Genomic DNA, 25,981 nt, shown 5'->3' with positions numbered 1-25,981 from the left:
AATCTGGTAATATTTACTTAGATTACCTTTTCTCTCTTTTATTTATTTACTTTCTTCTTGTGAAGGAATAGCATGGGATACTATATTTTTAATTTTTGTTCCTTAGAAAAGTGAACACTAAGATAAGGGATGAGATGCAACTAGAGCATGTGCTGCTTTGTTTTGTTGTTTAAACCTTACTATCAATCATATTTTCCTATCATCATTAGACTTATGCATCAACTGACCAATATTATCAATGCAAAAGGCTCAATCATAACTCCATCACAACCTTGTTTCAAAATCACAAAACACCCCCTTTGTTTTTTAATCAAGGCATGGTATTAATTTTTACAGCTAAGCTAATTAAGGGTAAAAAGGGTACCTTTTGGCGACATTCTTGCGTATCTTAGCATGCCTTGTGCCCAATCATATGACACTTGTGATCCCGGGTATCATGAATTGTCAATTTTTGGTTACTTAATACAAAAGTTTTGTATGATCAACTTTACCTTTCATTTTCTCTTTAGGTAGCTTTAACTTTCTGTTAATAAGAAGAAAAATATTTGTCCCCACATGCAATACTAATCCAAACATTCTTGATTTTAGTTTTGTATCCTCAAATTTCGTCTTACAGGACAGTGTGACCCTAGTAAAAACGTGCTTGAGCCAATCACTACTCTTTAATGTCCAGTTTGAAAGTTGGATCATAACATTAGTATAACAAGATGGATGTCATAAAAATAAATTTCTTAAGAGGATTGGAAGAAGAACATGATTTAAAATGCTGGCTGTGGGGTTCGAACCCACGCGCACTTATGTGCAGAAGATCTTAAGTCTTCCCCCTTAACCTCTCGGGCAAACCAGCTGACTGATGAGTGTTTTTAAGATAAAATGAGAATCTGTTAAATGAACTAGAACTCGAAGGCTCTAGAAGGTGCATGCAGCGATGTCTTCTTAACCGAAGCCAGGGAAGAAAGCAGCAGAAACCCTAGATCGAAATGGCGGAGCATCTGGCATCGATATTCGGGACAGAGAAGGACAGAGTAAACTGCCCCTTCTACTTCAAGATAGGGGCCTGCAGGCACGGCGACAGGTGCTCCCGTTTGCACACAAAGCCCAGCATAAGCCCGACGTTGCTGCTCTCCAACATGTACCAGAGGCCCGACATGATTACCCCCGGCGTCGACGCCCAGGGCCAGCCCATCGACCCCCGCAAGATCCAGGAGCACTTTGAGGAGTTTTACGAGGATCTCTTCGACGAGCTCTCCAAGTACGGCGACATCGAGAGTCTCAACGTCTGTGATAACCTCGCCGATCACATGGTTGGCAACGTCTACGTTCAGTTTCGCGAGGAAGAGCATGCCGCTAATGCCCTCCGCAACCTCACCGGAAGGTTCTATGCCGGCCGCCCCATTATCGTCGATTTCTCTCCTGTCACCGACTTCCGTGAGGCCACTTGCAGGCAGTATGAGGAGAACACTTGCAACCGCGGCGGTTATTGCAACTTCATGCACTTGAAACGAATCAGCAGGTACTTCGTTATGTTTGCCTTTGCTATCTATCGAGTTTAACATTGCTTAGGACATAGCCTGCCATGACTATGATACATACCCTTGATCAGAATAATCTTATTAGTTTTATGTAAAATAAGGTTAATGATCAGAATGCTCCTTTGAAAGATTGCACATAGGTCAATTAGGTCCCTCGAGGACGACATATAAGTTAGTTGGTATCTGTTATTTTGCACTATTACTGAAGCTTTTTGGGATTGGGTTAGTGAGTTAGTCCACTCAACTCTGATGAGATTTTGTTTCCATCAGGGACTTGAGGCGTCAATTGTTTGGTAAGAGCCACCGCAGCAGGCACAGCAGAAGCAGAAGCAGAAGCAGGAGCCCTATTAGGCATCGGAGCCATGAGGAGCGGTCCCACCGTAGCCACAGCAGGAAGTATGATGAAAGGGATCACTATTATGAGAGCCGAAGCAGGAGACACCGGAGCAACAGCCCTGGACATAGGAGGGGGAGAAGCCACACTCGAAGCCGAAGTCCCGGAGGAAGGAGGAAGCGCAGTCCAGTTAGAGATAGTAGTGAAGAGAGGCGTGCTAGAATTGAGCAATGGAACAGGGAGAAGGAACAGAAAGAGAATCCTAGCAAGGTTAATTCTGAAGAAAATAATGGTGGCCACATTCAGAATGGTAGTAGTGAACATCAACAGCATGAGCAACAGCTCCATGACGAAGGATATGGATACTGAACTTTTGATGCTGTTATGGTTTGTGTCGTCTCTCTCAATTCTCTTATGCATGTTCTCTTGCCCTAGCAGTAGGGAAAAAAAAATTAATTCGAAACTAGACCACCCACAAAATAAATGTAGCTTATCACCCATTTTCCACTGTGCAGGTGGTACAGGTGCACTGTTCTGTGATATGGAATGTGTTCTCTTCTCATCCCCCACCCCTTTTTCATTTTGTATACATGATGCTTGATTTGATTGTATGTTTGCTTGTTCTATTTCATGCTAGGTTTTTCAGCAACTTCTACTAACTCCTTGATTCAGCACAATTCTTTTTGAAGTGTTTTTTTCTTTTTTTTCTTTTTCTTTTAATCTCCCAAAAACATTATCAAAGCTGCTTTTTGTTGCATAGGGAGCCCCCTATTTCTTGTTTACACTGCTTGTATGTACTCGGTAGCTCTATAGGTAAATGATGTGTAAACATTTCCTGTTTCCCTTGTGTTCCTACAAATTTTCATACACTCTGTCCAAGATTGTCGCAAATTATTGGCCCCCTTTTTGTTTTTACCTTCGTCTCAAATCTCAATTATTTCGATTTGGTTCATTTTGTCCAATGTTCTTAGAGTTACTTTCTTAATCCATATTCACAAGAATTAAGCAGACACCCCTCAGTCTCATCTCCCAACAAACACAAGTTCTTGTTAAGCCTTGGATCTTGTTAGTGTAAAATGGAAACATACTTTGTCATGTTAAAGATATATCCTCTTTATTTTTTAAAAACCTTTCATTACAAAACCAGATTCCTTTCTTTCTTTCAACCTAAATATCTTTTTTACAAGGGATCGGTTATTAGTTTTACCATTCAGTTGATCATGTATGCTTGTTATTATGGTTGATTTGCATGTGTGCATGAATTCTTTTATTTTACAGTCAGGGACTGATCTCCATCATACATGAAGGGCTAGTGAACGACCAATTCAATGGTTCTGTATGGATTTTGTATTCTATAAAGCTTTATTTTTCTCTAAAAAGTCACTTTCTTACATTATTTACAAGTTTTGCAGGTTCAGGGTATCCTTCCTTCTATGAACCGAACCATTGATTTAATGCAATTTTACCGTGGAATTGTGTACAGGTTCTTGGAGTGCGCTGCAGGTTCCTGGTTTGGTGATCTTTTCAACAAGCAATCTCGGGTGAAGCCGTTACTGGCATGTTGGTTTCTTGTAATGGCAGGCTATTTGAAATGGCTTTTTATTTTCCTAGCTTATTAGGATATATATGGTTCAGAGTTCAATTGGAGGCTGGATTTCGAACTTTAATTATTTCGTTATGTTGTGACTGTAAATTACCGTGGATGGTTAAAATGTATGATTAGCTTCCCTTTTATTTGTTTTTGCATTGGTAGAGAGGCATTGTTGTCAAACTCAGTGAGTTAATTTGTAAACTTTGTACTCGTATTAGGTGGTGGAATTGAGTTAACTCGGATATAAACTAGATTAAGTAGACTTGATCAAAACTAGGTTAAACTGGCAAGTTTAGGAAGAGTTTGCGAGTTTATGTGGCATTCGTTAATGATGGTGATGATGATTCAATGCAAGGTCAAGCATGAAGATTAGTTCATGTGAGTGGTTTACAAAACGAAAAGATTTTAAGGGAAAAAAACTAGGATATTGAAGGAGGGAGCCAAAGGAAGACAATGAATGTAACTATGTAAATATGAATCTAACCACGGTTCCGTAGTTTTTTTTTTTTGGTCATGGAGAAGGCCTGAAACAGGCCCTACCCAAAAAAACTCCAATAAAATTCAAAACAGTACAGCGTATTCTCTCTCCCTCCCAATACTTGGATTTATCCAAAAAACTAGAACCCTATACATGCTGCAACTGCCTATCACAATATTGGAGTTGAATGGTGTAGAATTGGGTTCACTACCATGCGAGCCCCAAAATATCGTTTCCAAATGAGCGAGACTCACGTCCATGTCGTTTTAAACAACTAAGTTCCAAATCCCAATAAGATTAAGGCCCAAATTTAAAACGAAGTTTTGATCCTGACACAAAGCATCTTTCATTGTTCAATGCATAAAATAGCCTTAACACTGTCTTTAGAAATACCAAGAAAACAAATAGAAATCATGTAGTTTGCGTTATGAAAATCAAGGGGAATCAGAAAATAGTCAAAACAAGTGGTGCGCCATGGACGTTGTCAGCATTAGAGAGTAGCTCAAATTTGAATAATAAAGATAATTAATATATTTTAACTCAACTAAAACAAAATAGTTGTCCAACAAAATTTCTGAGAACTCAACTCATCGAACTAGTAGCCTCTAGCAAACAAAATTTAGTAAACATCCTATCCAAGCGTTCACCTTATAACCATTACACCGATTACGACATTCCAATGCAATAAAAGCAAAAATTAGTACATATTAGAAACTTCATGATCAACGACCACCCTTCTTTCCACCCTTTTTCTGCTGCTGTGAACCAGTTTTAGGTGACTGGAACTTCCCTGCGCTGTTCGGATTTCCACCTTTCTTCACGGGGTGAGGGGTTGGTGCATGTGCAATTTTCTTGCCACCTACAACACAAAGTACATTAAATATGATGGTGCACTTGGAATGCTATCAAGTGAGCATGCATGACATGTCGCAATATCGACTATTTTCCTCCAACACTACCAAGTTATGCAATATCGCATTGTAAAGATAGCTAATAGTCTCACCAGACTTTTCAGGAGTTACATTCTTAGCTTTCTTAGCAGCAGGAACTGGAGTTTTTGTTGCAGACACATTTGGTCTCTTCTTGCCCTGGTCGACCTTCAAGACCACATAAAGGTATGCATTTAGTTTTTAATGTCCAATAATAATAAACACAAGACAATATATGAGGAAACAGGACCACACAGTAATGTTACCTTCTTCACAGGTGTCTCTTCATCTTCATCACTCCCGTCCTCATCACTATCAGCATCCATCTACAATTATCAATAAAGGTTTCCACAAAATTAATACTTGAAAAGAAGCGCAGTGTTTTTATTTTGCCATTAAGTTTCAAATAAAATTAAAAAGTAATTGCAACAGAGAGTAGATGACAAAGTCATTGTGTTACCTCACTTCCAGATTCATCCTCATCATCAGACTCATCATCATCGTCGTCGTCATCATCAGAGTCCTCGTCCTCTTCATCTTTCTTTGGAACAGCAACATTGACTTTCTTTGCTGGGGCACCACTCACATCCTTTTTTGGTTCAGCAATCTTTACCTTTTCAGACTTGGTTTCAACTTTTCCTGAATGAAGATTAATAATTAGTTACTCACATCATAGAATGCACAAGTAAATAGTACATTTTGGATTGATCAGAACTATCAACCATTATCTTTGAGATTCAATGCAGCCTCTTCCTCATCACTCTCTGTACAAATCAAACATGCAACAATGTTTGAGCAAGTGAATCATAAATCAATAACAATTCATTAAATTTAAGACATAGGTCTGTGCCATACCTGAATAGTCATCAGAACCAAAATCACCAGGTACATCCTCATCAGTGCCACAGGGAACACATCAAAAGTCAAGGAAAAAACATTCACAAGTAACAACACACATCACTCAAACTTGCACTTTTCATATTCAAAATTTTCTAATGACAGGGAACCAAGACCAATTCAAAAACAACGAATAAATTAACATATACTAGTGGTGTAAAGGATATCGATCAGCCCTATATCCACAGAAATAGACACTGGCACTCTTGCAAGTGTGGGAAAGCTCAGCCCCTTGGTCGAGAACCAAATCCAAGGGTATTTGGGGGATTTCCTCCCTGTTCAAAGTTCCCAAAACAAGCTTTTGCACTCCAACTTTGAGGTAGACAACCACAGGTTCCTTAGATTTCTCATTCTTTGAGGCCTCTCCCAGCGCAACCTGAGAGGGGAAACGCTTTAGAAGATTTATTCCAAAAAACACGAGAAAACAATAACCATGAAAAGAAGCGAACCTGAGAGATGTGGATGTAGGCATTAGCTACTTCCAACTCCTCTATTTTAACGCAATCCCCTGGCTTAACCTCAACACCTATTTTATTTTATTCAAATTAGAACAAAGATTACAGTGCCATAAACATAAAACGTTTCATCTATGACAGTTTATAAATGAATTTTGGTTGGCTTTGAAGTAAAATCATAGCACAAAACATTGAAAGAGAGAAGTTTACCCCAGAACTCCATTGAAATTGAAATTGAAACGCGTGATAAAGAGGAGCGAGTGTGAGGGGGGAGCGGCAATATGTGATGGTTGAAAAATTGAGACAAGAAATGGAGTTAAGGGTTTAGTATTTATAGGGTCTTGCTAGCTACTAGGGTTTTTCTCATTCTATTCCTCCCCCCGCCTCTTTCCTTTTTCTTTGTTCTTTTAAAAAATACATCAATTATTTTTTTTTTCTCTTTCTGTTCCGTAGTTGGGCCTTGTTGAATTCCTGGGTGGGTGAGTTTGTTCCTCATTGCTGGCTGGTGATACCAATAAGTGGGCTTACAAAAATTAGAGGGAATACTCTTCCATAGCCCAAAAACCAACAAAAAAAGTTTTTTATTCGTGTATTTTGGATGTGTATGAAGTATAAAAATTAAAAACTTGTCTTATAATATAAAAAAAAAAAAAAAAACTTGTCTTATAACAAAGATGGTTTGATTGTATTTTTAATAAAAAAATATTATTTATATATTAAAATTAATCACAATATATTTTTATATAAATAGTTAAATATATATATATAATTTAATTCATTTTTAATATGTATTTTATATTTTAATACATATTCTACACTAGTACTAGTAGGGTGTACACGATTTTTTGTGTAAACAAATTTATTGGTGATATATATCTTCAAATCATCGTTTATCTCTTACTCTTTTAGTTTACAACAACTCTTGTTATAGATAATCTAGTATCTTTTATGGTATTTCTTATGGCAGTTATAGTTCTGCTCGTTATAAATTTATAATAGCTAATTAGCTATGCAGGTAAACAACTATGATAAATATATGAAGTTGAGGGCCTCTTATCTTTCGAATTAGCATATGCCTTCACTGGGTTCTTTTTTATGTCGACTTTCTTTTCAGTCTCAATAACTATTATAGACTTTTTTTTATAATAAAAAAACAGTTGAAAAGTATAGAGAGGTATCGAATTAAGCGAAAATTCACAAACATGCAGTAAAATTGATAATCGATCATGATTAGATAATAATTTAATCAAATCTGTCAAATCATTTAATGATTATTCACTATTAACTTCACATGAAAACAATTATATGTAAATTTTTACCATTGAATTATTGTAATTGAAAGTAGGTGAAATACAAATTAAAAACCGTAATTGTTTAGGTAATTGTATGTTTAGAGTTGTTTGTTAAGCATTATTCCTCTTGAAATTAGATCCACACATCCCAATTCCCAACGGAGGTTACATATAGTCTGGGTACGAATTCTCACAATAATAATAAACCTTTACCATTGCAAAATAGACCTTAATATGTTCAAGTGCGATTGTCAACTATGTTACTACAATCCCAGTAAAATACACCAAAGTAGTAGATGGTATAATACAAAGACTTACAAGATGGGCTTTACTTGGCACCAAGGAAAAGAACAGAAAACAAAAAAATGCAAAGTAGAAAGAGTGACTCAAAAGGGAAAAGAATCTAATGAACTAAATAGTTTTTTTTTTTTTTATGAATCTAACAGACATACACGCATAATGCATTCCCTCACTTGTGCTAATGCATAAAGGCATGCCCATGCCAACATATCTAAAACTAGCACCCCACTAAATCGCCGACCTAATTTTTTAATAATTTTTACAAAGCAACCAGCCAATTATATATGATACTTTCTATTATGCAAGGGGAAACAAAAAGATTTTTTATTGCAAAAAATCCAAATGAACAGCATTCCTCAAGTTCTGAGCCAACCAACCAAAAAAGGAAACGGTTTCAGAACAAGAAATCAATGAACCTAAGCCAACCACCCCCCTTTCCTCCTTTTTGAACCTCTTTCGAACACGAACCAAACGACGCCGTTTTCCCTCCGGTTTCCACGGTGATGCCAGAACCGCACCTCCTGGGACAAAGGAAGAAGTTTCTAGATCCAAGCTCCCTCAACTTATCATCCCTCTCCAAACCTAAACCACAAAATAATCATAAATAAATACTATATTCACTTTTTATTATGGACTCCAAAAAAAATGAAGATAAAAGGAGGAATATATAATTTGCTTACTTTCTAAGCTAAACTGAGAATAATGGAGATCGAAGTGGGACGGGTCGTGGGATGGCAGGATTGGGCGGCGGCCTTCCTTCACGTATTGTCGGACCGCCACCGCAACCAAATCCGCCACCGTGGATTCCGGAGGCATGACCACCTGCACGGGGCCAAGGCTCCCCATCATCGTCACCTTCACCAGCATCTTCGGTGGCTCTCTTCGAACAAATTCAGGCACCGTCGCCGTCGCCTCGGCACGTTTCCTGTGTGACACTAAGTCCGGCATCGTCTTCGGCCTCCGAATCTGTCCCCCAGCGGACATGGTAGCAGGGGACGCGGTGGCCGCAACGTGAAAAGAAGAAGATTTCTCCGATAACAACCTTCCACGGCGGTGAGAGTCGACGTGGGCACTCCGCTGGTTCTTCATGATGGAATATAAGAGCTTGTTTTTTCTTCGACTGTGGTTAATTGGTTGGAGTTGGTTAGCAGTTACCTCAATCGGCGGTACCTAACGAATCTGGGGCGGGGGAAGCCCAGGGAGGGAGAAGGCGGCGCGTGGTTGGGAGCTATCATAACCAGAAGGGTAGAACCGTAAATACGCCAGAGTGAGCTTGAAAGAACGATGAAAGAAGAGTGAGGTACAGTTTTGCGGGCTTTAAGATAGATTCTGTGGGTTTATATAAGATAGATTAGAGAGAGAGAAGATGAGGAATTATGGAAGAGTTGAGTTTGTTTTTAAATTAAGAAAAAATGAAGAAATTATCGTGTGTTGCCAGTTTAGGTTGGGTACACTCTTGGGTTAGGCAACCCTGCTACACGTGTATGGACCAGATTCACTGGGTTACTATTATTCTTTTGCTGTTTTATTTTTCTTATAAATTATTATTATTATTACCCACTTTATAACCTATCAATTGACTACTTTTATTTATCATATAGTTTAAAAATACTAAATATTATAGTATGAACCAATGTAAATTAAAAAATAATAATAAATTTTATAGTTCATCATTTCAGTTGTTTTTTTAATCTTATTTTACGTCTAAATATTTTTATCAACAAAAATTGTTTACAGACATACATGTGAAATCACATTTTTTATTTTCACGAAAAATAACAATAATATTTTTTAATTGTGATACAAAAATTTTTTAATTTTAACATAATTTTTTTTATTTTGACACTAAAATTTTTAAAATTTTAAATTTGATGTTGTAATTTTTTTGCTTTTTTTTTTTTCCATGCATAATTTTCATGTTTTTATTTATAAAATTATGTGTTTTCTCTTTAAAAATTTGTATTTATTATCAAAAAAATAAATTAAAATATAAAATAAAAAATTAGATAATTTTATTATTATTATTTTTTTGTTTTTATTTTTTTTAGAGGATAAAATAATAAAAATTGTGTGAATGTGAAATAAAAAGAACTGTGAAAACAAAAAGAAAGAGGAAGAGAAAGAATTTTTTTGAGAAAAACATAAAACATAAAATATGTTACATTCTAATATTCAAATCCTTAAACTCAAGTCATAAATCAATAATAGTAAGGTGGTACGACTCTCAAAGTGTATTATAATACATATATATATATATATATATATAATTGAAAGGAGTTAATTAACGAGAAGCGAAAATGAGCAAAATAAAATCGAGATCGGAAACACTCTCGTATTGAAGAAAAGAAGATAAAATGTATTCGGATAAGGTATAACAATAAGGAAGAATAGAATAAAGACAAGGTACATATATGTATATAGACATGAGTATAAATAATAGCCACTAATCGCAACCTGCGGAGTCTAGGATTCTAGGCCAATTAAGGTACAGTAATAAAATCAGTTGACAACAGTAATTTTTCTATCTCTCAAAAAATATACATCAATACCTCTATAGGTAAATTTTTAAAAAGATTAAATAGATACATAGCATAAGTTTTTTCAAAATGAATATGGAGAGAAATCTAAATAAAATAAGCAGAGAATCCAATGATCTTTGCTATTTTTCAGATAAACCACCGTTCAATGCTAAGCACCTGAACCTACATTTGAAAAACAGAGATTATATACAGAATGAGAACTTCCGACCCATGAGTTTTCAGTACGGTAAAAGTGTCAAATAAATATAATGCACTATAATATGAACTCACTAAGTATCCTAATATCCCTTTCATCAATTATTCACCCTAGGTTCTCACTAATCCATACCTTAGGAAATTGTCCTAAGGGATATTAAATCTAATTCAATCTCTCATATTTTCTGACCTTCTAAACTTTTCAACTTCCAATTCATTACAGAACCGTGACCAGAACCAACACCAACTAATTCGACTCAGTGATTATATATCAATACTTCACATTTTTACTTGAAGTAAGTGAAATCACTTCCCTGTATCTACATAGGGAACTCAAATAATCTCTTTCAGTATTTATCATTGTTAATCAGTTATCTCATCATTTTATTTTAACAAAGACAACCCTCAACATCAACTAATATCAGCATGAGGGACCTCTCAATTGTACAAATACAAACAATGTAAACAAGTAATACACAAGTAAGACAATTAATGCAAGTAAGCAAGTAGCAGTTAAGCATGTAACATATTCAATTAGGCAAACTTGTATAATTAAGTAAACCCAAACAAATCAAACATATGTGAATCATGTATACCTGTCCTATAGCCAACGAGCTCATCGTCGGTTATACAGCCAACCCGACACACCCGGTAACTAACTTAGATATCATCTTTCAACACGAAGGGAATCCTCAACCTCCCATTTTAGAGAGAGACTGTGATGTAATGATAGAGAATCCTCAACCTAACTTATTCACACCACAGCCAGGAATCAAATCAAAGGGAATCCTCAACATTCTCCATTCAATTTCCCGATATAGCAAGAGAGGGAATCCTCAACCTCATCTTGTTCATCATAGCAAGAGAGAGAATCCTCTATCTCAACTTACCTTTCCCAACATTCAAATTAATAATCAAAGAGTTAAACCGAAGGGAATTCTCGACCTTTAATCCAATCCTCTGATGCGACAAGTGAGAAAATCTTCAACCTCAAACTTGCCCACCCCAACAAAAGAGAGAATCCTCGACCTCAACTTGTTTATCACAGCAAGTGAGAGAATCCTCAATCTCAACTTGTCTTTACGTGAGCGGGATAACACCACCGTCCTCACAACGCAAATCTTATTACCTCTTTAATTATAATCGCAACACGAGAGAGGGAATCATTTACCTCAACTCGCTTATTCATCCCGGTATATAGTTCCTGCCACACTTCACCATCATCCTCGTTATCAATCTTGTGATCATCATTATCCTCATTATCAATCTCATCTCAATTCATATTCAATCTTAATTAAGTTAATTTATCATTATCCATTCATAATTTTCATATATCACTTAACATCTTGTTCATTGCTCCCAATTTTACTAACTCAATTTAACTTTATCCCTAACTCGTTCATCCTCGATTCCACAAGCTTTAGGCTCATATCAAAATTTATAAAGGTTTAGAAGGCTAAAAGAATGGTTGAAAGGCATAAAAACCCATTTTTTCAAAATTTGGGTGTTGCGTACGCATACATGTGGTACGCGTACGCACAGGTTGAAACTTGGGTGTCCGCGTACGTATATAAAGGTCCACGTACGCATACACCCAATTTTGAATCATACCGCATACGCATGCAGTGTCCGCGTACGCGGGAGAACTTGGCAGAGACCAATGCCCATGTACGCATGTCAAAGGCCGCGTACGCATCCATATATATATATATATAAAGAAAATCTGATATGTTGCAAAAATTAAATTTTCAGTCCAATTTTTAAAACCTCATAACTTTTTTTACAAAAATTTTTTTCGACCATTTTTGAACCGTTGAAAAGATCGATAAATGAATTTTCATAAAAATCTAAATTTGAAAGTTTTCCAACTTCGAGGACTGAATTACAACTCGCCGAAGTTGGCCCAAAATCTTTTTTTTAACCAAAACACACATTTATCAATCCTTCCAATTGTTCACAAGCCAAATTTATTTCTTATCAATTTTTACCACAAACCAACCTATTTCACATTTTTACACTCAACCAAATTCAAACCTTTTTCCAATTATACAATTCAACTCAAATTCCACCAATTTCACATCTCAAACCTCAATTTCCAATTTCCTAGCAATCATGCCTACTTTTCCATCATTCATTATCAATTTTCATTCAATTACGTACATCATCACACAATTCAATCATCACTTACCGTCATTACCTTTTTTCTGGCCTTTGGCCCAAAATTCACAATTTAATACATAATCCACAAACCAATAATAATTATTCAATTTATCAAATATTTCAACACCCAAACATACAAATTCACACAATTCTCAATCCAATCATTAATTTCTACAACATATTAACTGTATATATCAATACCAACTAATTACACAATCAAAACCTAATCTTAGAGGCATCTAACCAAGGAATCTTCACCACACCATACGGTACTTAAATAAAACTTAAACTGTACCTCTTGTAGTCACAATAATTTGACCCTTTTCTTGCAAATTTTTCACCAAGCACTAGCTCCAAGCTTCACCAAGAGTTCCACAAAACAATTCAAGTTCTCACAGTGTGCCAAATTCACCCAAGAACACTAACATAACCAATTTCACATATATATTTTGTTAGGATTTAAAAAATCTCACAAATCACAAGATTTGGAGGATTCTTACCTTAACTCACGAAAATAGTTGATGAAACTCATCAATAGCTTATACTAGAGAACTCATAAATAACCAAAATCACAAGATTTTCTCAAAATCTAAAGCAAAACTCGAAACTACGAGGAAAAACAAAAATTGGGTAGAGGAGAATAAAATACTCACTATAATACCTAGATAGAATTGAAGAGAATGAAAAGAGAAACGTGTGGTCACAAACGGCTCGTCAATCGAAACTTCAGAGAGAAAGTTATAGTGATTTGAAATTTGAAAAGCTAAGTTTTCTTTCTCTCTTCTATCTATTTGCCCTCCCTCTTATTTTTAGGGTTAAATGAGCTTCAATGTCATAAATGATGCTTATATACCTTGGGTTTGGGTCTCGCTTGGACCCGGTTCACATATATGACTCGTTGGCCCAATTTTAGGTCAAAAACATTTAAGATTAGCGTTTTAAAGTGCGTTTTAGATTTTTTTGTTTTCTAAATAAAAAATTATAACTATTTTTTCTTTCTCACTCATAAGTTATTTTTTCATCTGCAATACAGGATAGATCTCAACTGGTACTGCCGATCAAATTTTCAATGTGTGTTTTCTCAAAAAAATCCATCGAATCCAAATATCATATTTAAATTGTCAAATTCTTATTGCGAATTTTTTCTAACTATTGTTGCCCATATTCAATTAATTACTTAATTAATTACAGTTTGATTAGATTTTATAAAATATCACTAAAATTTTTTAACCGTGACATATAAAATAAAATGTTGCAACTATTTTTTATTCTTCTTATTTTTATTCCTCTTTCATGCATAATTTCTCTGTTCATATTTATAAAGTTATATATTTTTCTTTTAAAAACTTTTGTATTTATTGTCGAAAAGAATAAACCAAAAAATTAAATAAAATTTTGCATAATTTCTTTTTTTTATTTATTTATTTTTTATTCTTCTTAAAGGGTGAAACAATGAGAATTATGAGAGTGTAAAAAGACAAAAAAAATAAGATAATGAAAAAGGTCAACGAGAACAGGACGCACGTAGTGGTGTCAGAAGAGTAAGATTTGTATACGTGGAAGGAAAGGATGAAGAATAAGAAGTATGAGTTGTGGAGGCTACTACCATGAGGCTTTGATGTGGGAGAGTGAGAAAGAAGAAGTTGTGGAGATTGCTACCATGAGACTTTGACTGCCATGGAATTTTGGTGTAGAAAGAAAGAAAAAGAAGAAGTTGTGGAGACTGCTGTCATGATACTTTCGTGCGAGAGAGAGGGAAGAAGAAGAATAGGAGGTTGCTATCGTAGGACTTTGGCGCGGGAGAGAGGGAAAGAGGAAGAAAGAAGCAATTTTGGTGCGAAAGGGAAGGAAGAGCGGAAGATAGAAGAAGTAGAAGAAGTTGTAGAGGTTGTCGCCATGGAACTTTGGTGCGGAAGGAAGAAAAAGAGAAAGAAGAAGAAGAAAATGTTCTATGACAAAGTGATGCCATATCAGGACTTCTATAGTTAATTCATCATTGAAATGATGCTTAGGATTATTACGATATCAGAAATTCTAAGTAGAAAACTACAAAAATAAAATTAGAATATCAAAAATAGTATTAAGTAATCACGTAAATATCATGAATTATTATGAAATTCTAATTTACTCTAAGTCACAATTAAAATAGGAGAAGTCGGCCAATCATAATGAATGTTATATTTGAATTTGACAATTACAAATTAAAGTTAAATTCATAATATCTATTTTCATATTTAATTAAATAAAATTAGATCAAACCCCGGCCCCGAAATTTTTTTTTCTACCCATTGACTGAGAAAGAGAATGTATAAAATGGCCATAAAGCCAAGGCATGATAATCCAATCCAAAAAACAGATTGAAAATAGAAATGAAAATTTTTTTGGTGAATGTTATGGTACCTTTGACATTGTGCCTAACTTATCAAAAAAGGTAAATACATAATATTTAATAAATTTTAAATATTTTACTTTTTATTTTAAATATTTTATTTTTTATCTTTAAAAATAAGTTAGACAATTTAGACACCATAATAAAAAGCACCATAGAACTCACCAATTTTTTTATGGAAATAGAAAATTGACAGGTTAATTAAGTCCCTAAATTATCATAGGCATTGTGGTATTCAGAGGTTAGAAAAATTGAAGGACATCATGCGCTGAAGTAACAAACGTTGCCGCAATAGGGCACCAGCGACTGAGATTGAACTAAACCTTAAGTTAATTTTTAGATTAAACATTTGAAATTTAGGTATCCTCATGAAAAAGACCATAATCTTTAACCTTTTAAATCTTAAAACTTTAAATAGTTAATTGCTAAATTTTAATGTTGTGTAAAATTGTGTTATTTAAATTAATAAATAACAAGAATATACCTTTTAGTTGAAAATTATACATTGTTAGAACATTTAAGATAGCGAAATTCTTTTGTGCGTTAATGATAAGGAGATAATTAAATAAAGAAATTTACATTAATATTAATTATATAGTTTCATTTTTACAAATACATCGATTACATCATTGTTAATTACTTAATTTTGATTCGTTTGTTAATTACAAAAGAAAGGAATATATTCTTACAAAAGAAAAACGTGTTTATTTATGTGGAGTGAATTTTATGGATTAGAACAAGTGGATTTTTGTTTGTTAAATAAAAAAAATAAAACAAAAAATGAGGATGGTTCGTGATGGGTCCAGACTTACCAAGAAAAGAGCAGAATAGAGGGATCGAAGTACCAAACATCTGTATATTAACCCTAAAAAAAAAGTAAATATATATTAAAAAAAAACAAAAAAAAGAAAAGTTACGGTTGAATAATGTTTATGTTGCAAGTGTGATAAGTGTATAAAATTAATCTTACATAAAAAAAAGAATTTATAAAATAAGAAATTCATTAATTTATTACCTTAAAATTTTTAAATTGGATATGGTGTCTTCATTTTATGTTCTCTCACTTGATTTTTCTTTAAAATCGGTGATTAAAAATTCTTCACAACCGTCCAACAAATAATATTATATATCAAATCTTTTAATAAATCAAATTCAACTAAATTAAATAATATAACTTAAAATAATATTAATTATAACTATTTTTTATATTAACTTAAGTTAGTTAAACTTAATTAATAAAATGATTTAAATTTATAGCATTATTCTTAATCAGAGTTATTAGCCATCCGGTTGGATAGTACTACACTTCAAGCATACTATGTGGCACATGTAATACTTTCAAATCACAAAATTTCGGATAAACAAATCCACAAAGATTGTAAGTTTTATACGAGAAGTAACTTCAACGATTTTTCTTACGTTTCTGCTTTTAATAAACAAAACAACATGATTGGTGAACGGAAAAGATTCACATGCTATCTTACCTTACTTAATTGGTAGTTGAAGATAATATATACAACCATTTGCATGCTCTCATTTATTTATTTATTTTGATAAACCTAAGATACTAATTAATAAGCAATCGAAGTCAATTACAGGAACAAATTTAGCTTAACCAAAATTCTTGGGTTTTAACACCAAATACGTAGCTCCACTTCACTTATTAGATAAAAAGATATATCCTCTTAAAAATAAATAAATAAATAGCTGTAAAATAATAATATATATAGCACAAAAAATATAAACATAAGTTCCATGCCTATTTGTCTGTTATAGGGGAGGCTACAACTAAAATTTGTGAGGTGCTCCAAGTGTTGAACGTTGAGCATTGAGCAGAGCAAAATACAAGGCATGCATAATAGCAAAGAAAAGAAAAACAACTTGCACAACCACACACTGTTTAATTTGTCCCACACTAATAATATACAATCCAAATATGCTCTTATTTTGTTCCCTTTCTTCAAATCCTATCACTTCCCAATGCTTTTAATTGGTTTTGGTACCTCTATTTATCTGAATTCTATGTATGTTAAAAAGTACATATTATTTTAGTATATCTTAAATTCATTTAGGTTAATATTATGGTAGAAACTCAGGTGTAGTCGACTTCACGTGAAGTTGATAATTAAGTACCGTTAGATGGTTTGACTGATTTGACTAAATTTTTATCTAACGGCTTTCAGCTATCAACTTCACATGAAGTCGATTACACTTGAGTTTCCACCTAATATTATACTTTAAAAAAAATAACCTATTTCTTTATCTATCATGCACACTCATTAGAAAACAACTTCGTTCTTACTTTGGTTGGATATCTTTTTCGGAAGCATACAGAATTCTACATGCTTTATACAATCATATCCTCCCAGCTACCGAGATATCTTGTGCAGCATTATTTGGGACTTTGGGAAAATAATTGTGATACGTATTGGCCATAATTTATTTATTTTTAAGATATTAATGTTTGGCAAGGGTCTCAAACTTTGGATTCTCTCATATCACGTGTGTGAGATATATAATTTACCTAACTTAACCATAATCTCGTAATTACTATGTCTTTTGAGGACTTGATTAATTGATTATAAGTTATGCTACTTTGATAAATAGGTTTGTTTACTAAAATTGAACTTGCCGTGTATCTCATCACAATAATGACTAATTTAATCAACATTAAAAAAAAAAAAGCTTAGCCTCAATTATTGGTGGGGTTTATGGTATCGTGTACTCTATTTATGATAAATGACTATTTCAGATAGACAAGCTGTGCAAGGCGATTGATTAAGTGGAAAATTGTTATTTATATATGTTATTAGGTGCGAATATTAATTTAAATTAATTTATATTTTATCGCACAAAAAATAATATGCGAGGCAGGCAATATGATTTTTTTTCCCTATATATTTATACATAAAAACAAAAAACACAATTCTAAATGAATGCGTAGTTTATTCAAATGTTGCTGTAGCGACGGTTATAAATGAGACAAAGATGTCACTGTGTAGGGCTGCTATATATAAATTAAATACAGTGGCCTAATCCAGAATGGTCTAAATCAATCATATAATAAATGAATATTCCAAAGTTGTTAAAATTTTTATATATACTATCACAATAACTTATGAATTCTGATTAATTTTTTTAGAAAGAATCACCGCAACCTTATCATATTCATATATGATATATGCATGGAGAGCCATTCGTTAAATCAAGGCTTTATTTGTATATATAAGCAAGTGTGCTTCTAAAGCGATGCTTTTATTTTCTTACTGTGAAACTCTTGGTTTGCTTTGTGTTTTAAATATAATGAGTTTAATTTAGATCTCTTTAATATGTGCGTAAATAATGGACAAAGCAATTGAATAACTTTTTTCGTTAACTCTTTTCATATATTTTCCATTCATACATTATAATAATATTGAATTAATAATCTATAATACTCTTTATTATACTAATTAACATCCGAATGAACATTAACTATTTTTGCTTTATATTTTGGCACAATAAACACAAAGATAATTATAATTCAATAGTTAAAAAAATATGTAAGCAGTATAACTATAGTTTTTACACATGCTATATATAATTATCTTGGAATTATCTAAAGAATTTATTGTGAAATAAAATGTTAAAAGATATATATACATTTATTTATATTTTAAATTAAACCGTAAATTGAATTATTTAAAACAAAAAGTGAAATAATATTTATATGAATTTCCTTAGGAAATCAATGAAGTATTTGTACAATGGGCTATTTATTTGGCCCAATATAAGTTAAAAAATAAACATCCAGAATAAAATATTACTAATTTTTCAAACACAATACACCCATACTATTCAGAATAACCATTCGGATACCAGGAGATAATAACCATTCGATATCCTATTGAATCGAATATCCTTAAATTTTCATTGTATATATCGTACAAATACTCTATTTATATACATTACTCTATAAATTATAAAGTGTGTCTTTCCCATCGTTGTTGTAATGTTCTTCGAATCGATCCATCAGCATTTGAATAATTAAGTAAACGCAGTAGCCAATCATAAGCTTTAAACTAAATTAAAACGCAATATTGAAGTGACGGCATCTGTTACGTAGGGTCTATGAAAAAGACGCATGCAAAATGCAAGAGACATATTCAATTAACATTCAATTGCCTATTTGCCTCTATTATATGAGTAGGGTCATTATAAACTTGGTTTTTTCGCAAATTCAAAATACCATACTATTATTAACTTACAATTCTGCTAGACAGATAATAGAAATGGTGAACAATGTGAATAATAAATTATATTTTAGGTTTACTAAATATAAATAAATTTAATTAATTTAAATTTTAAAATTAAAATTATATTTTATTTTTTAACTTATTATTTTCGTTGTTAAAAAAAAGTTAATTCTCTATACTTTTTCATAATTTATTGTTTAAAATGTATGATTATAACATTAGGTTAGCTTTGCATGCATTATTCGTAGTAAAAAATATCGTTGTTAGACTTTTTTTAGTTATAAGCTTATGAGAATCTTCATTTATGATATCTCAATAAGTGAAGCTTAACAAGGAACTTAATTAAATAATGGAAAAGTATATGGAACCAAAAGGTTATCAGCCAAAAATTAAACAAAACCACATTAATTTATATTAATAATTATTAATTTTAAATTTATAGAATTTAAAATTTAAAAAATTTAAAATTAATTAAGTAAATCTAATTAAAATCTATAAAAGTCTTCTTTTTCTCTCTCACATTAACCTACCCACCTACAACAATCACACACATACACCTCTCTCTCACCAATGCTGCTGGAAGCGCCGACAACTTCCATGCTCTCCGGGACGCCCTCAACAAGCGCAATAAAAATTCATATAGACAACTCAACTTCGTATTGAATAGAAACGGCAGCGTCAGGCACGGGCCCGTGCCCCCAGAGAGCCCTCCCGCACCAGATCCCAACCTCCCCACCAAGGTTCTCTCCAAAGAGCTCCCCATCAACAAATCAAAGGGCACATGGGCGAGGATCTACCTACCCCGCAAAACACTGGATCAGAACTCCAAGCTTCCGTTACCGGTGTTCTTTCAGGGTGGCACATTCATATTTCCGTGCTTCTCATTAGAATAGTCATGAGAAGAATTATAAAAAAATATTTATTTAATATAAAAAAACATCTTATTATTTAACAAAAGAAACATTCAATTATATTTTAGCAAAAATAATTAGATATCTGTAAAATTTTAAAAAAATATGAAATTCTTAAGAAAATAGAGATATTCACATTTGCAATACAAAAAAATCGAAAAATATATAAAAGAACATCTATTTAGTATGAAAAAGAAACATTCTAATACTTAGCAGAAGAAACATTAATATATATTAACTAATAAAGATTTTGGATTCACTCAAAAATATTTGGTTGATTTTTGGCTAATACCCTTTTGATTTCCTAGCATTGTTCATAAATAATAACTAATATGCCTTCGGGCGTATTAACGAACGTGGTATGCAATTTGCGTTACATCCATCTCTTAATATCATGATGAAAGGTCAGTCATATAAACAATTATTTATATTTATTTGCTTGCGTTATAGCTAGTAATATTTATTCTTTTATCAAATGGCTCTTGGGATTTGAATATATTGCATGCTTCTTTATATGATCATGTCACCTATAATTTTACATCATCCTTCTCATGTATGCAAGTAACAAATAAATAAATAATATATAACAAGGAAGTCAAGCATTACTATTCGTCATTATTCAGTATTTTGTTTGGTTTAAGAAAAATATGCCACGTATCATAGTTTTAAAGACAAATTTTCAAAGGGCACTAGTTTTGATCCGAAGGGAAAAAAAAAAAGTTGGGATTATATGAAGGATAAAACTTGCTCCAAGTTATCCAAATCAGTGTTTTTAATGAGCTGGTTAAAAATATTTATGTGCCATTATATATATACCATCACATCACATATGATGCCCTAATTTGCTTTCACAACTCTTGGGTAATTAATCAATATTTTATCTTTAAATCTGTCTTATGTTTGAGTTATTATTAGTCAATCACTCTTTTTTTTTTAATTTTTACTAAAAATTTTGGTTTCCTAAAATTCTCAAACTCACATTGCGAGTTGCTACTTGCTATACAACCATGTAATTATGTTTGAAGAGGTCACTCTCTTCAGCTTTAGTGTAGTTGGATGCATTGAATCCTTATCACTCCTACAATATTGGGAACATGGGTTGCTTGCTATAATAAGCCTATAACACTAACTACATGCAATGATTCATGGCCATTGAATATTCTTCTCTTGCAGTGATGCTTTCTCTGTGCTTTGGGACCCCAACAACATATGTGGACAGAATGTTGGATATAATCAGTGGACCTTAATGTCTTGGTGTCTTACACTTGTACTATTTATTATATGGACATGCCACTTACTCTCAAAAAGATGATGCTAATCGTCAAAACCAATTCTGTTTAGTCGGTTTGACTCTTCTTTTTGGATGGCTAGAAATAATACCAATAATAAGGGATATCATTTGGAGTTTGATCACATCCTTGCGTATTTACATTGAAATTGTTTGTGATCTATGGTTTGATCTTAGGAGGAGAATGGAGACACATGGATGAAGTGAGGATAGAGGTCAAGAAAACTTTGCTGATAATCATCACAAGAAGGGACAGTCCACCGTCTACTGATGGAGGTTGATTATTGTTAGTTTGTTACTACCTCTTGCATATTCATTAATTTTGTATCTATTAATTAATTATTAAATAATAAAGTTTAAGAAACAAAGTGTAAATCCTCTAAGTTTTGAACTCCTAACTTCACTAATAAAATTTGATTAAAACTCAATCCCCTTTTAATTGGATTAACCTCATTGGATGTCATTTCGTGGCCTTTTAACGAGTATTATCAAATAGGCCACTAAAAATAAAGTGATAAATAAGTTAAGGCCTTCCCCGAATATACCGTTTCTTTGTTTAGGGTGTGTTCGTTTGAGGGGAAAATGGGAGGAGGGAAATAGGAAGGAAAGAAATTGGAAGGAAAATAACTATTTTCTTTTGTTTGGTTGAATAGAAAAGTCAAAGGAAAAAAATGAATAGTGTAAAAAAATAGGTGGGACCCATTAAAAAACTTTTCCTTCCAATAATGGATGGAAAATGGAAGGAAAATGTGTTTTGTATCAATATTCCAATATTACTCTCTACTTTTTAATATATTTTAAAATATCTAAGGATAAAATTGTCTTTTTATAATATTATATACTATTTCCTTCCTCCTCATTTTCCTTTCATCCAAACATATCTAAGAAAAATAAAATTCCACTCAATTCCTTTTCTTTCTCTTCTTTCCTTTCTATTTCTTTCCTTTCTATTTCTTTCCTTCCAACCAAACAAAGTCTTAGGGTTCTAGAAATGATTTCCCGTTTCAGTCTAGTATCCAAATTATGAATAAAATAAATAATGTATTTGAAAAAAAAAATGCAAGTGCAGTCTATTCATAGATATTAGTATCCAAATGTAACTTGGCCCAAAAGAAAAAAAAAGTGCACGATGTAAATAAGCATAGATGTTGCTTCAGTTTATAAAACCTTTTCCTTTATCATTTCTTGTTCTTATTCCTAATACGTTTACAACGCACTACTAGTATTAAGAGATTTCTCTGCATCGTCTAAGATCTCTAGTGTAGCATATTCTTACCAATGCTGTGAAACAATCTCGTATTCAACTGTAAACAGGACACTAAACATAATTAAATTATTGCACCTATGCCATTTTTCTTCCATGATGACACATAATGCTAATTCATATCATTTGGATGGTTAATAGTTAAAATAATCCTTAAAAAATCATACATGCTTTGTCTTGATTCTCATGGAAAGATCAAGAACCTCAAATTGAACCCTAAAAAATGATACCACCTATTGGTCTTTGCATAGACTGACTGTTATATCTGACCAATTTCTTCGATAACCAAATTGATAGTTGTCTTTCAGAGGCTATTTTGATCATTAATCCTATCTTATTTTTAGATAAAGAAGAAAAAAAGATAACAACTCGAACAGGATCTGTATCTATAACACGATCCATTGCCACTATTAACAACTATGAACATGACTTTGCTCATTAGCTTCTTCATGAGGCAGCAAACAAGGAAGAAGAAGAAAATAAAAATTGTGCCACAAACAGCATGAGGACTTATACTCAGATATGGTTTACACAACATTGGTAAATTCATCAGAAAGAAAAGAACAAGTTTGGAACACTACACTCTGCACTTGTTATTATTCTTAAAAATTAAAATCGAAGAGCGGTTGTCCATGTACCTTGCACACTAGGGCGCTTGGTTACATGCCTTGTCCTCAGTTTGATCACCTTTCTTCCCAACGCATTCCTTAGCCTCGTTGCGTGGTGAAGTACATCTTCTGGATCCATGTTCTTCACGCATATAACTCGCTCGTTTTTGTTCTCTGTAATTCCCATCACAATCACTCATTCAACTTTTAGTAATTAGCTAAGATAGGATCCCCAGAGTGAGTTGTACAATCCAACTATTGTTAATTAATTAACAAAGAAGAAATCTTACTGTAAAAGGCCTTCAAATGTGGATGCTGACCACGAATGAGTTCAGTAACAACCTCTAATTGAGGATTCTTCTCCTTAAACACAGGCAATTCCGACTCCATAAAAGCCCTATTATTATTTAAAACAAAAGTAAGAATCGGCTCTGTAACCTAACAGTTATACAGTGATAGGAATCAGGGATTTTCGATTAGGAACAACGAAAGAAAGCAGCATGTTATGTTAGTAAATGCAGAATAGAAAGAAGAAGAAGAAGGATGAAATGGAGGGTACCTTATACCTCTACTGCTTCCGCCCCAATTGCAATAGCTAACAATGAGCTTCTGAAGTTGCCATACTCCTCTCAGAGCCATCACACAAAAACTGGAATGAACACAGCTATGAGATTATCAGAGCTTAGTCCTAGTGTGTCTCTTCCTGTGCGAGGGATGAATATTCTGAAAAGTGGAAATAGCCAATATTGGAATCTGGAGAATTATCAACCAAATTATTACAAGATGCATTGCTATCCACATGTGCTGCTTGATTATTAATATTGTCCATAACTGAAAATGAAAATCATAACTAAATCTAATTCTAATAACCAATAACAAGAACAACTAACACAGCAACAATAACAGCATAGCAAAATTTCACTTATATATTGAATAATATTTAGATGATATTATATAAATTACATCTCGTAATATAAATCAGTCACAAAATAATCGGATAATTTACATAATACTAATTTTAAGTTAATTGTTGAGATGAGAGGCAGCAATCAGCATACAAGTAATGATTCACGCACTAATTATTTAGTAGCATTTCTAGCTGAAAGTAAGTAGTAACATATCATTGTGCCAAAAACTCAAATTAGAACATAGCAAATAAACACAGCAAGGGATCAAAGAGATCAAAGAGGAGTAGAGGACGTACCTCGGGAACACGGGAAGGCAACGGCGACGGCGACGGCAAAGGAGAAGAGGCAGAGGAGACAGGACTGAGGAGAGGCAGTGCCTGGGATTTCATTCATGAATTAGGTTTACTTTTTTTGGTCTTTGGGCTGGGTTTCTCTTTAGAGTTTTTGGTTTTTTGGTCAAGTCTTTGGGTTTGTTTTCTCAGATTCAAAATGTCTTGGTCTGGGCCCATTACTTGTGATGGTGGGCTTAAGGTTAAAACTTTTGCCATTTTGACGTTTCAATAATTATGTTGGGCATTATTATTAGCCAATACTTATGATGTACTAGACATGAAATTATTTATCTGTAATTTACGTAATAGTTTTAATTTATAACTTATAAGAGATTAGTTATGATATACTGACTACCACATTTTTTGTCATTGTCACCAAATGTTTTGAAGTGCAATATAATGATAAAATATATTTGGAAGATAATATTATAAGAAAAACTAATTAGTAGGTAATATATATTATTTTATGGTCCAAGAATATGTGTACAATTCTAAGATATTATATATATATATATATATATATATATATATATATATATATATATATATATATTTTTTTTTTTTTTTTTTAGGACGTATATTATATATTCTTTATAGCATATTATATTTAGTTTATATATTCTTTTCAATTCTTATTTGTGTCAAGGGTAGTACAATTGTCTTGATTTATTAATATGATATACTAAATGATTGGGTGATCCAATTAAGAATTTAACATTCAGCTTGAAACATCATCGTAATATAACCTTGGCATATCTTATAAACTATACATTACACTGAATCCAACTGAACTATCATGAGTTCTTTATTGGTCATCTTCTGCGGATTGAACACTTACAACAACCCATGAAGAATCATAAGATATCGTTGTCCCATCATAAACAATAATAACTTCACTTGCTGCTATTTATGAAAGATCATCCACCCAATTTATATACAAGGCGAATTAGTACATAGAAAATTAGAAATAAGGGAAAATTAAAGAGTGGAGATACCTGCATATACGTAAGCGGAAGGTAATGGGAGCGTGTCCGTCACATAATTAATTAAGATTTAAGAGTTTAATCGTGCTCATTAATGAAAATAACAAAAACACATATGCCCTCACCTACCACCATTTTCATCATCATGCTCACCAAACCCTCTTTCTCGACCCACCCTGCCGCCCCCACCAATTATAATAGAACACACATATTTAAATCATGAGTTCCCAACAAAAGAAATGGTATAAAAAGATTAATTATATATGGGTTGATATTTCAAATTCAAGCATTAATAGATCCAATAAATTATTTATTAAAATATATCCCTAGCTATTATACAAAGTCTTCATATATAAAACT

The 25,981-nt window shown here is 32.9% G+C and overlaps 4 protein-coding genes and 1 non-coding gene across 8 annotated transcripts; 1 reads left to right on the top strand and 4 right to left on the bottom strand.

Annotated features, from left to right (window-relative positions):
* Positions 1–592: 592 nt before the first annotated feature.
* LOC112784915 (splicing factor U2af small subunit B) lies at positions 593–3,600 on the top strand. Of its 3 annotated transcripts, none has more exons than XM_025828289.3 (3): positions 593–1,513; positions 1,803–2,253; positions 2,382–3,600. In XM_025828289.3, the coding sequence occupies exons 1-2, from the start codon at positions 981–983 to the stop codon at positions 2,233–2,235; spliced, it is 966 nt and encodes a 321-aa protein (XP_025684074.1). In that variant the 5' UTR covers positions 593–980; the 3' UTR covers positions 2,236–2,253; positions 2,382–3,600. The 3 variants fall into 3 exon arrangements, with proteins under 3 accessions (XP_025684074.1, XP_025684065.1, XP_025684084.1); XM_025828299.3 differs by having other exon boundaries at positions 895–1,513; positions 3,350–3,600; XM_025828280.3 differs by having other exon boundaries at positions 794–1,513; positions 1,803–3,600.
* Positions 765–847, bottom strand: TRNAL-UAA (transfer RNA leucine (anticodon UAA)). The gene has a single exon. It is a non-coding gene; the product is annotated as a tRNA-Leu (tRNA).
* An 842-nt stretch (positions 3,601–4,442) lies between the features above and the next one.
* LOC112784938 (histone deacetylase HDT1) lies at positions 4,443–6,873 on the bottom strand. The gene is made up of 9 exons (XM_025828310.3): positions 6,427–6,873; positions 6,211–6,287; positions 5,929–6,137; positions 5,720–5,763; positions 5,587–5,628; positions 5,325–5,503; positions 5,131–5,190; positions 4,939–5,032; positions 4,443–4,794 (listed from the first exon to the last, which is right to left on the bottom strand). Exons 1-9 carry the CDS (start codon positions 6,437–6,439, stop codon positions 4,658–4,660), a joined length of 855 nt encoding a protein of 284 aa, XP_025684095.1. The 5' UTR covers positions 6,440–6,873; the 3' UTR covers positions 4,443–4,657.
* Positions 6,874–7,743: 870 nt separating this feature from the next.
* On the bottom strand, positions 7,744–9,362 carry LOC112784899 (uncharacterized). The gene is made up of 2 exons (XM_025828256.2): positions 8,489–9,362; positions 7,744–8,390 (listed from the first exon to the last, which is right to left on the bottom strand). Exons 1-2 carry the CDS (start codon positions 8,895–8,897, stop codon positions 8,203–8,205), a joined length of 597 nt encoding a protein of 198 aa, XP_025684041.1. The 5' UTR covers positions 8,898–9,362; the 3' UTR covers positions 7,744–8,202.
* Positions 9,363–23,171: 13,809 nt separating this feature from the next.
* Positions 23,172–24,727, bottom strand: LOC112784895 (large ribosomal subunit protein mL43). Of its 2 annotated transcripts, none has more exons than XM_025828238.3 (4): positions 24,603–24,727; positions 23,958–24,121; positions 23,689–23,795; positions 23,172–23,572 (listed from the first exon to the last, which is right to left on the bottom strand). In XM_025828238.3, exons 2-4 carry the CDS (start codon positions 24,035–24,037, stop codon positions 23,400–23,402), a joined length of 360 nt encoding a protein of 119 aa, XP_025684023.1. In that variant the 5' UTR covers positions 24,038–24,121; positions 24,603–24,727; the 3' UTR covers positions 23,172–23,399. The 2 variants fall into 2 exon arrangements, with proteins under 2 accessions (XP_025684023.1, XP_025684032.1); XM_025828247.3 differs by having other exon boundaries at positions 23,958–24,151; positions 24,603–24,719.
* Positions 24,728–25,981: the final 1,254 nt, after the last annotated feature.

This window comes from Arachis hypogaea, chromosome 3 (assembly GCF_003086295.3).
Source record: "Arachis hypogaea cultivar Tifrunner chromosome 3, arahy.Tifrunner.gnm2.J5K5, whole genome shotgun sequence".
NCBI classification, from domain to species: Eukaryota; Viridiplantae; Streptophyta; class Magnoliopsida; order Fabales; family Fabaceae; genus Arachis; species Arachis hypogaea.
The sequence above is the reverse complement of the archived record's forward strand: the minus strand, read 5'-3'. Positions and strand labels throughout refer to the sequence as shown.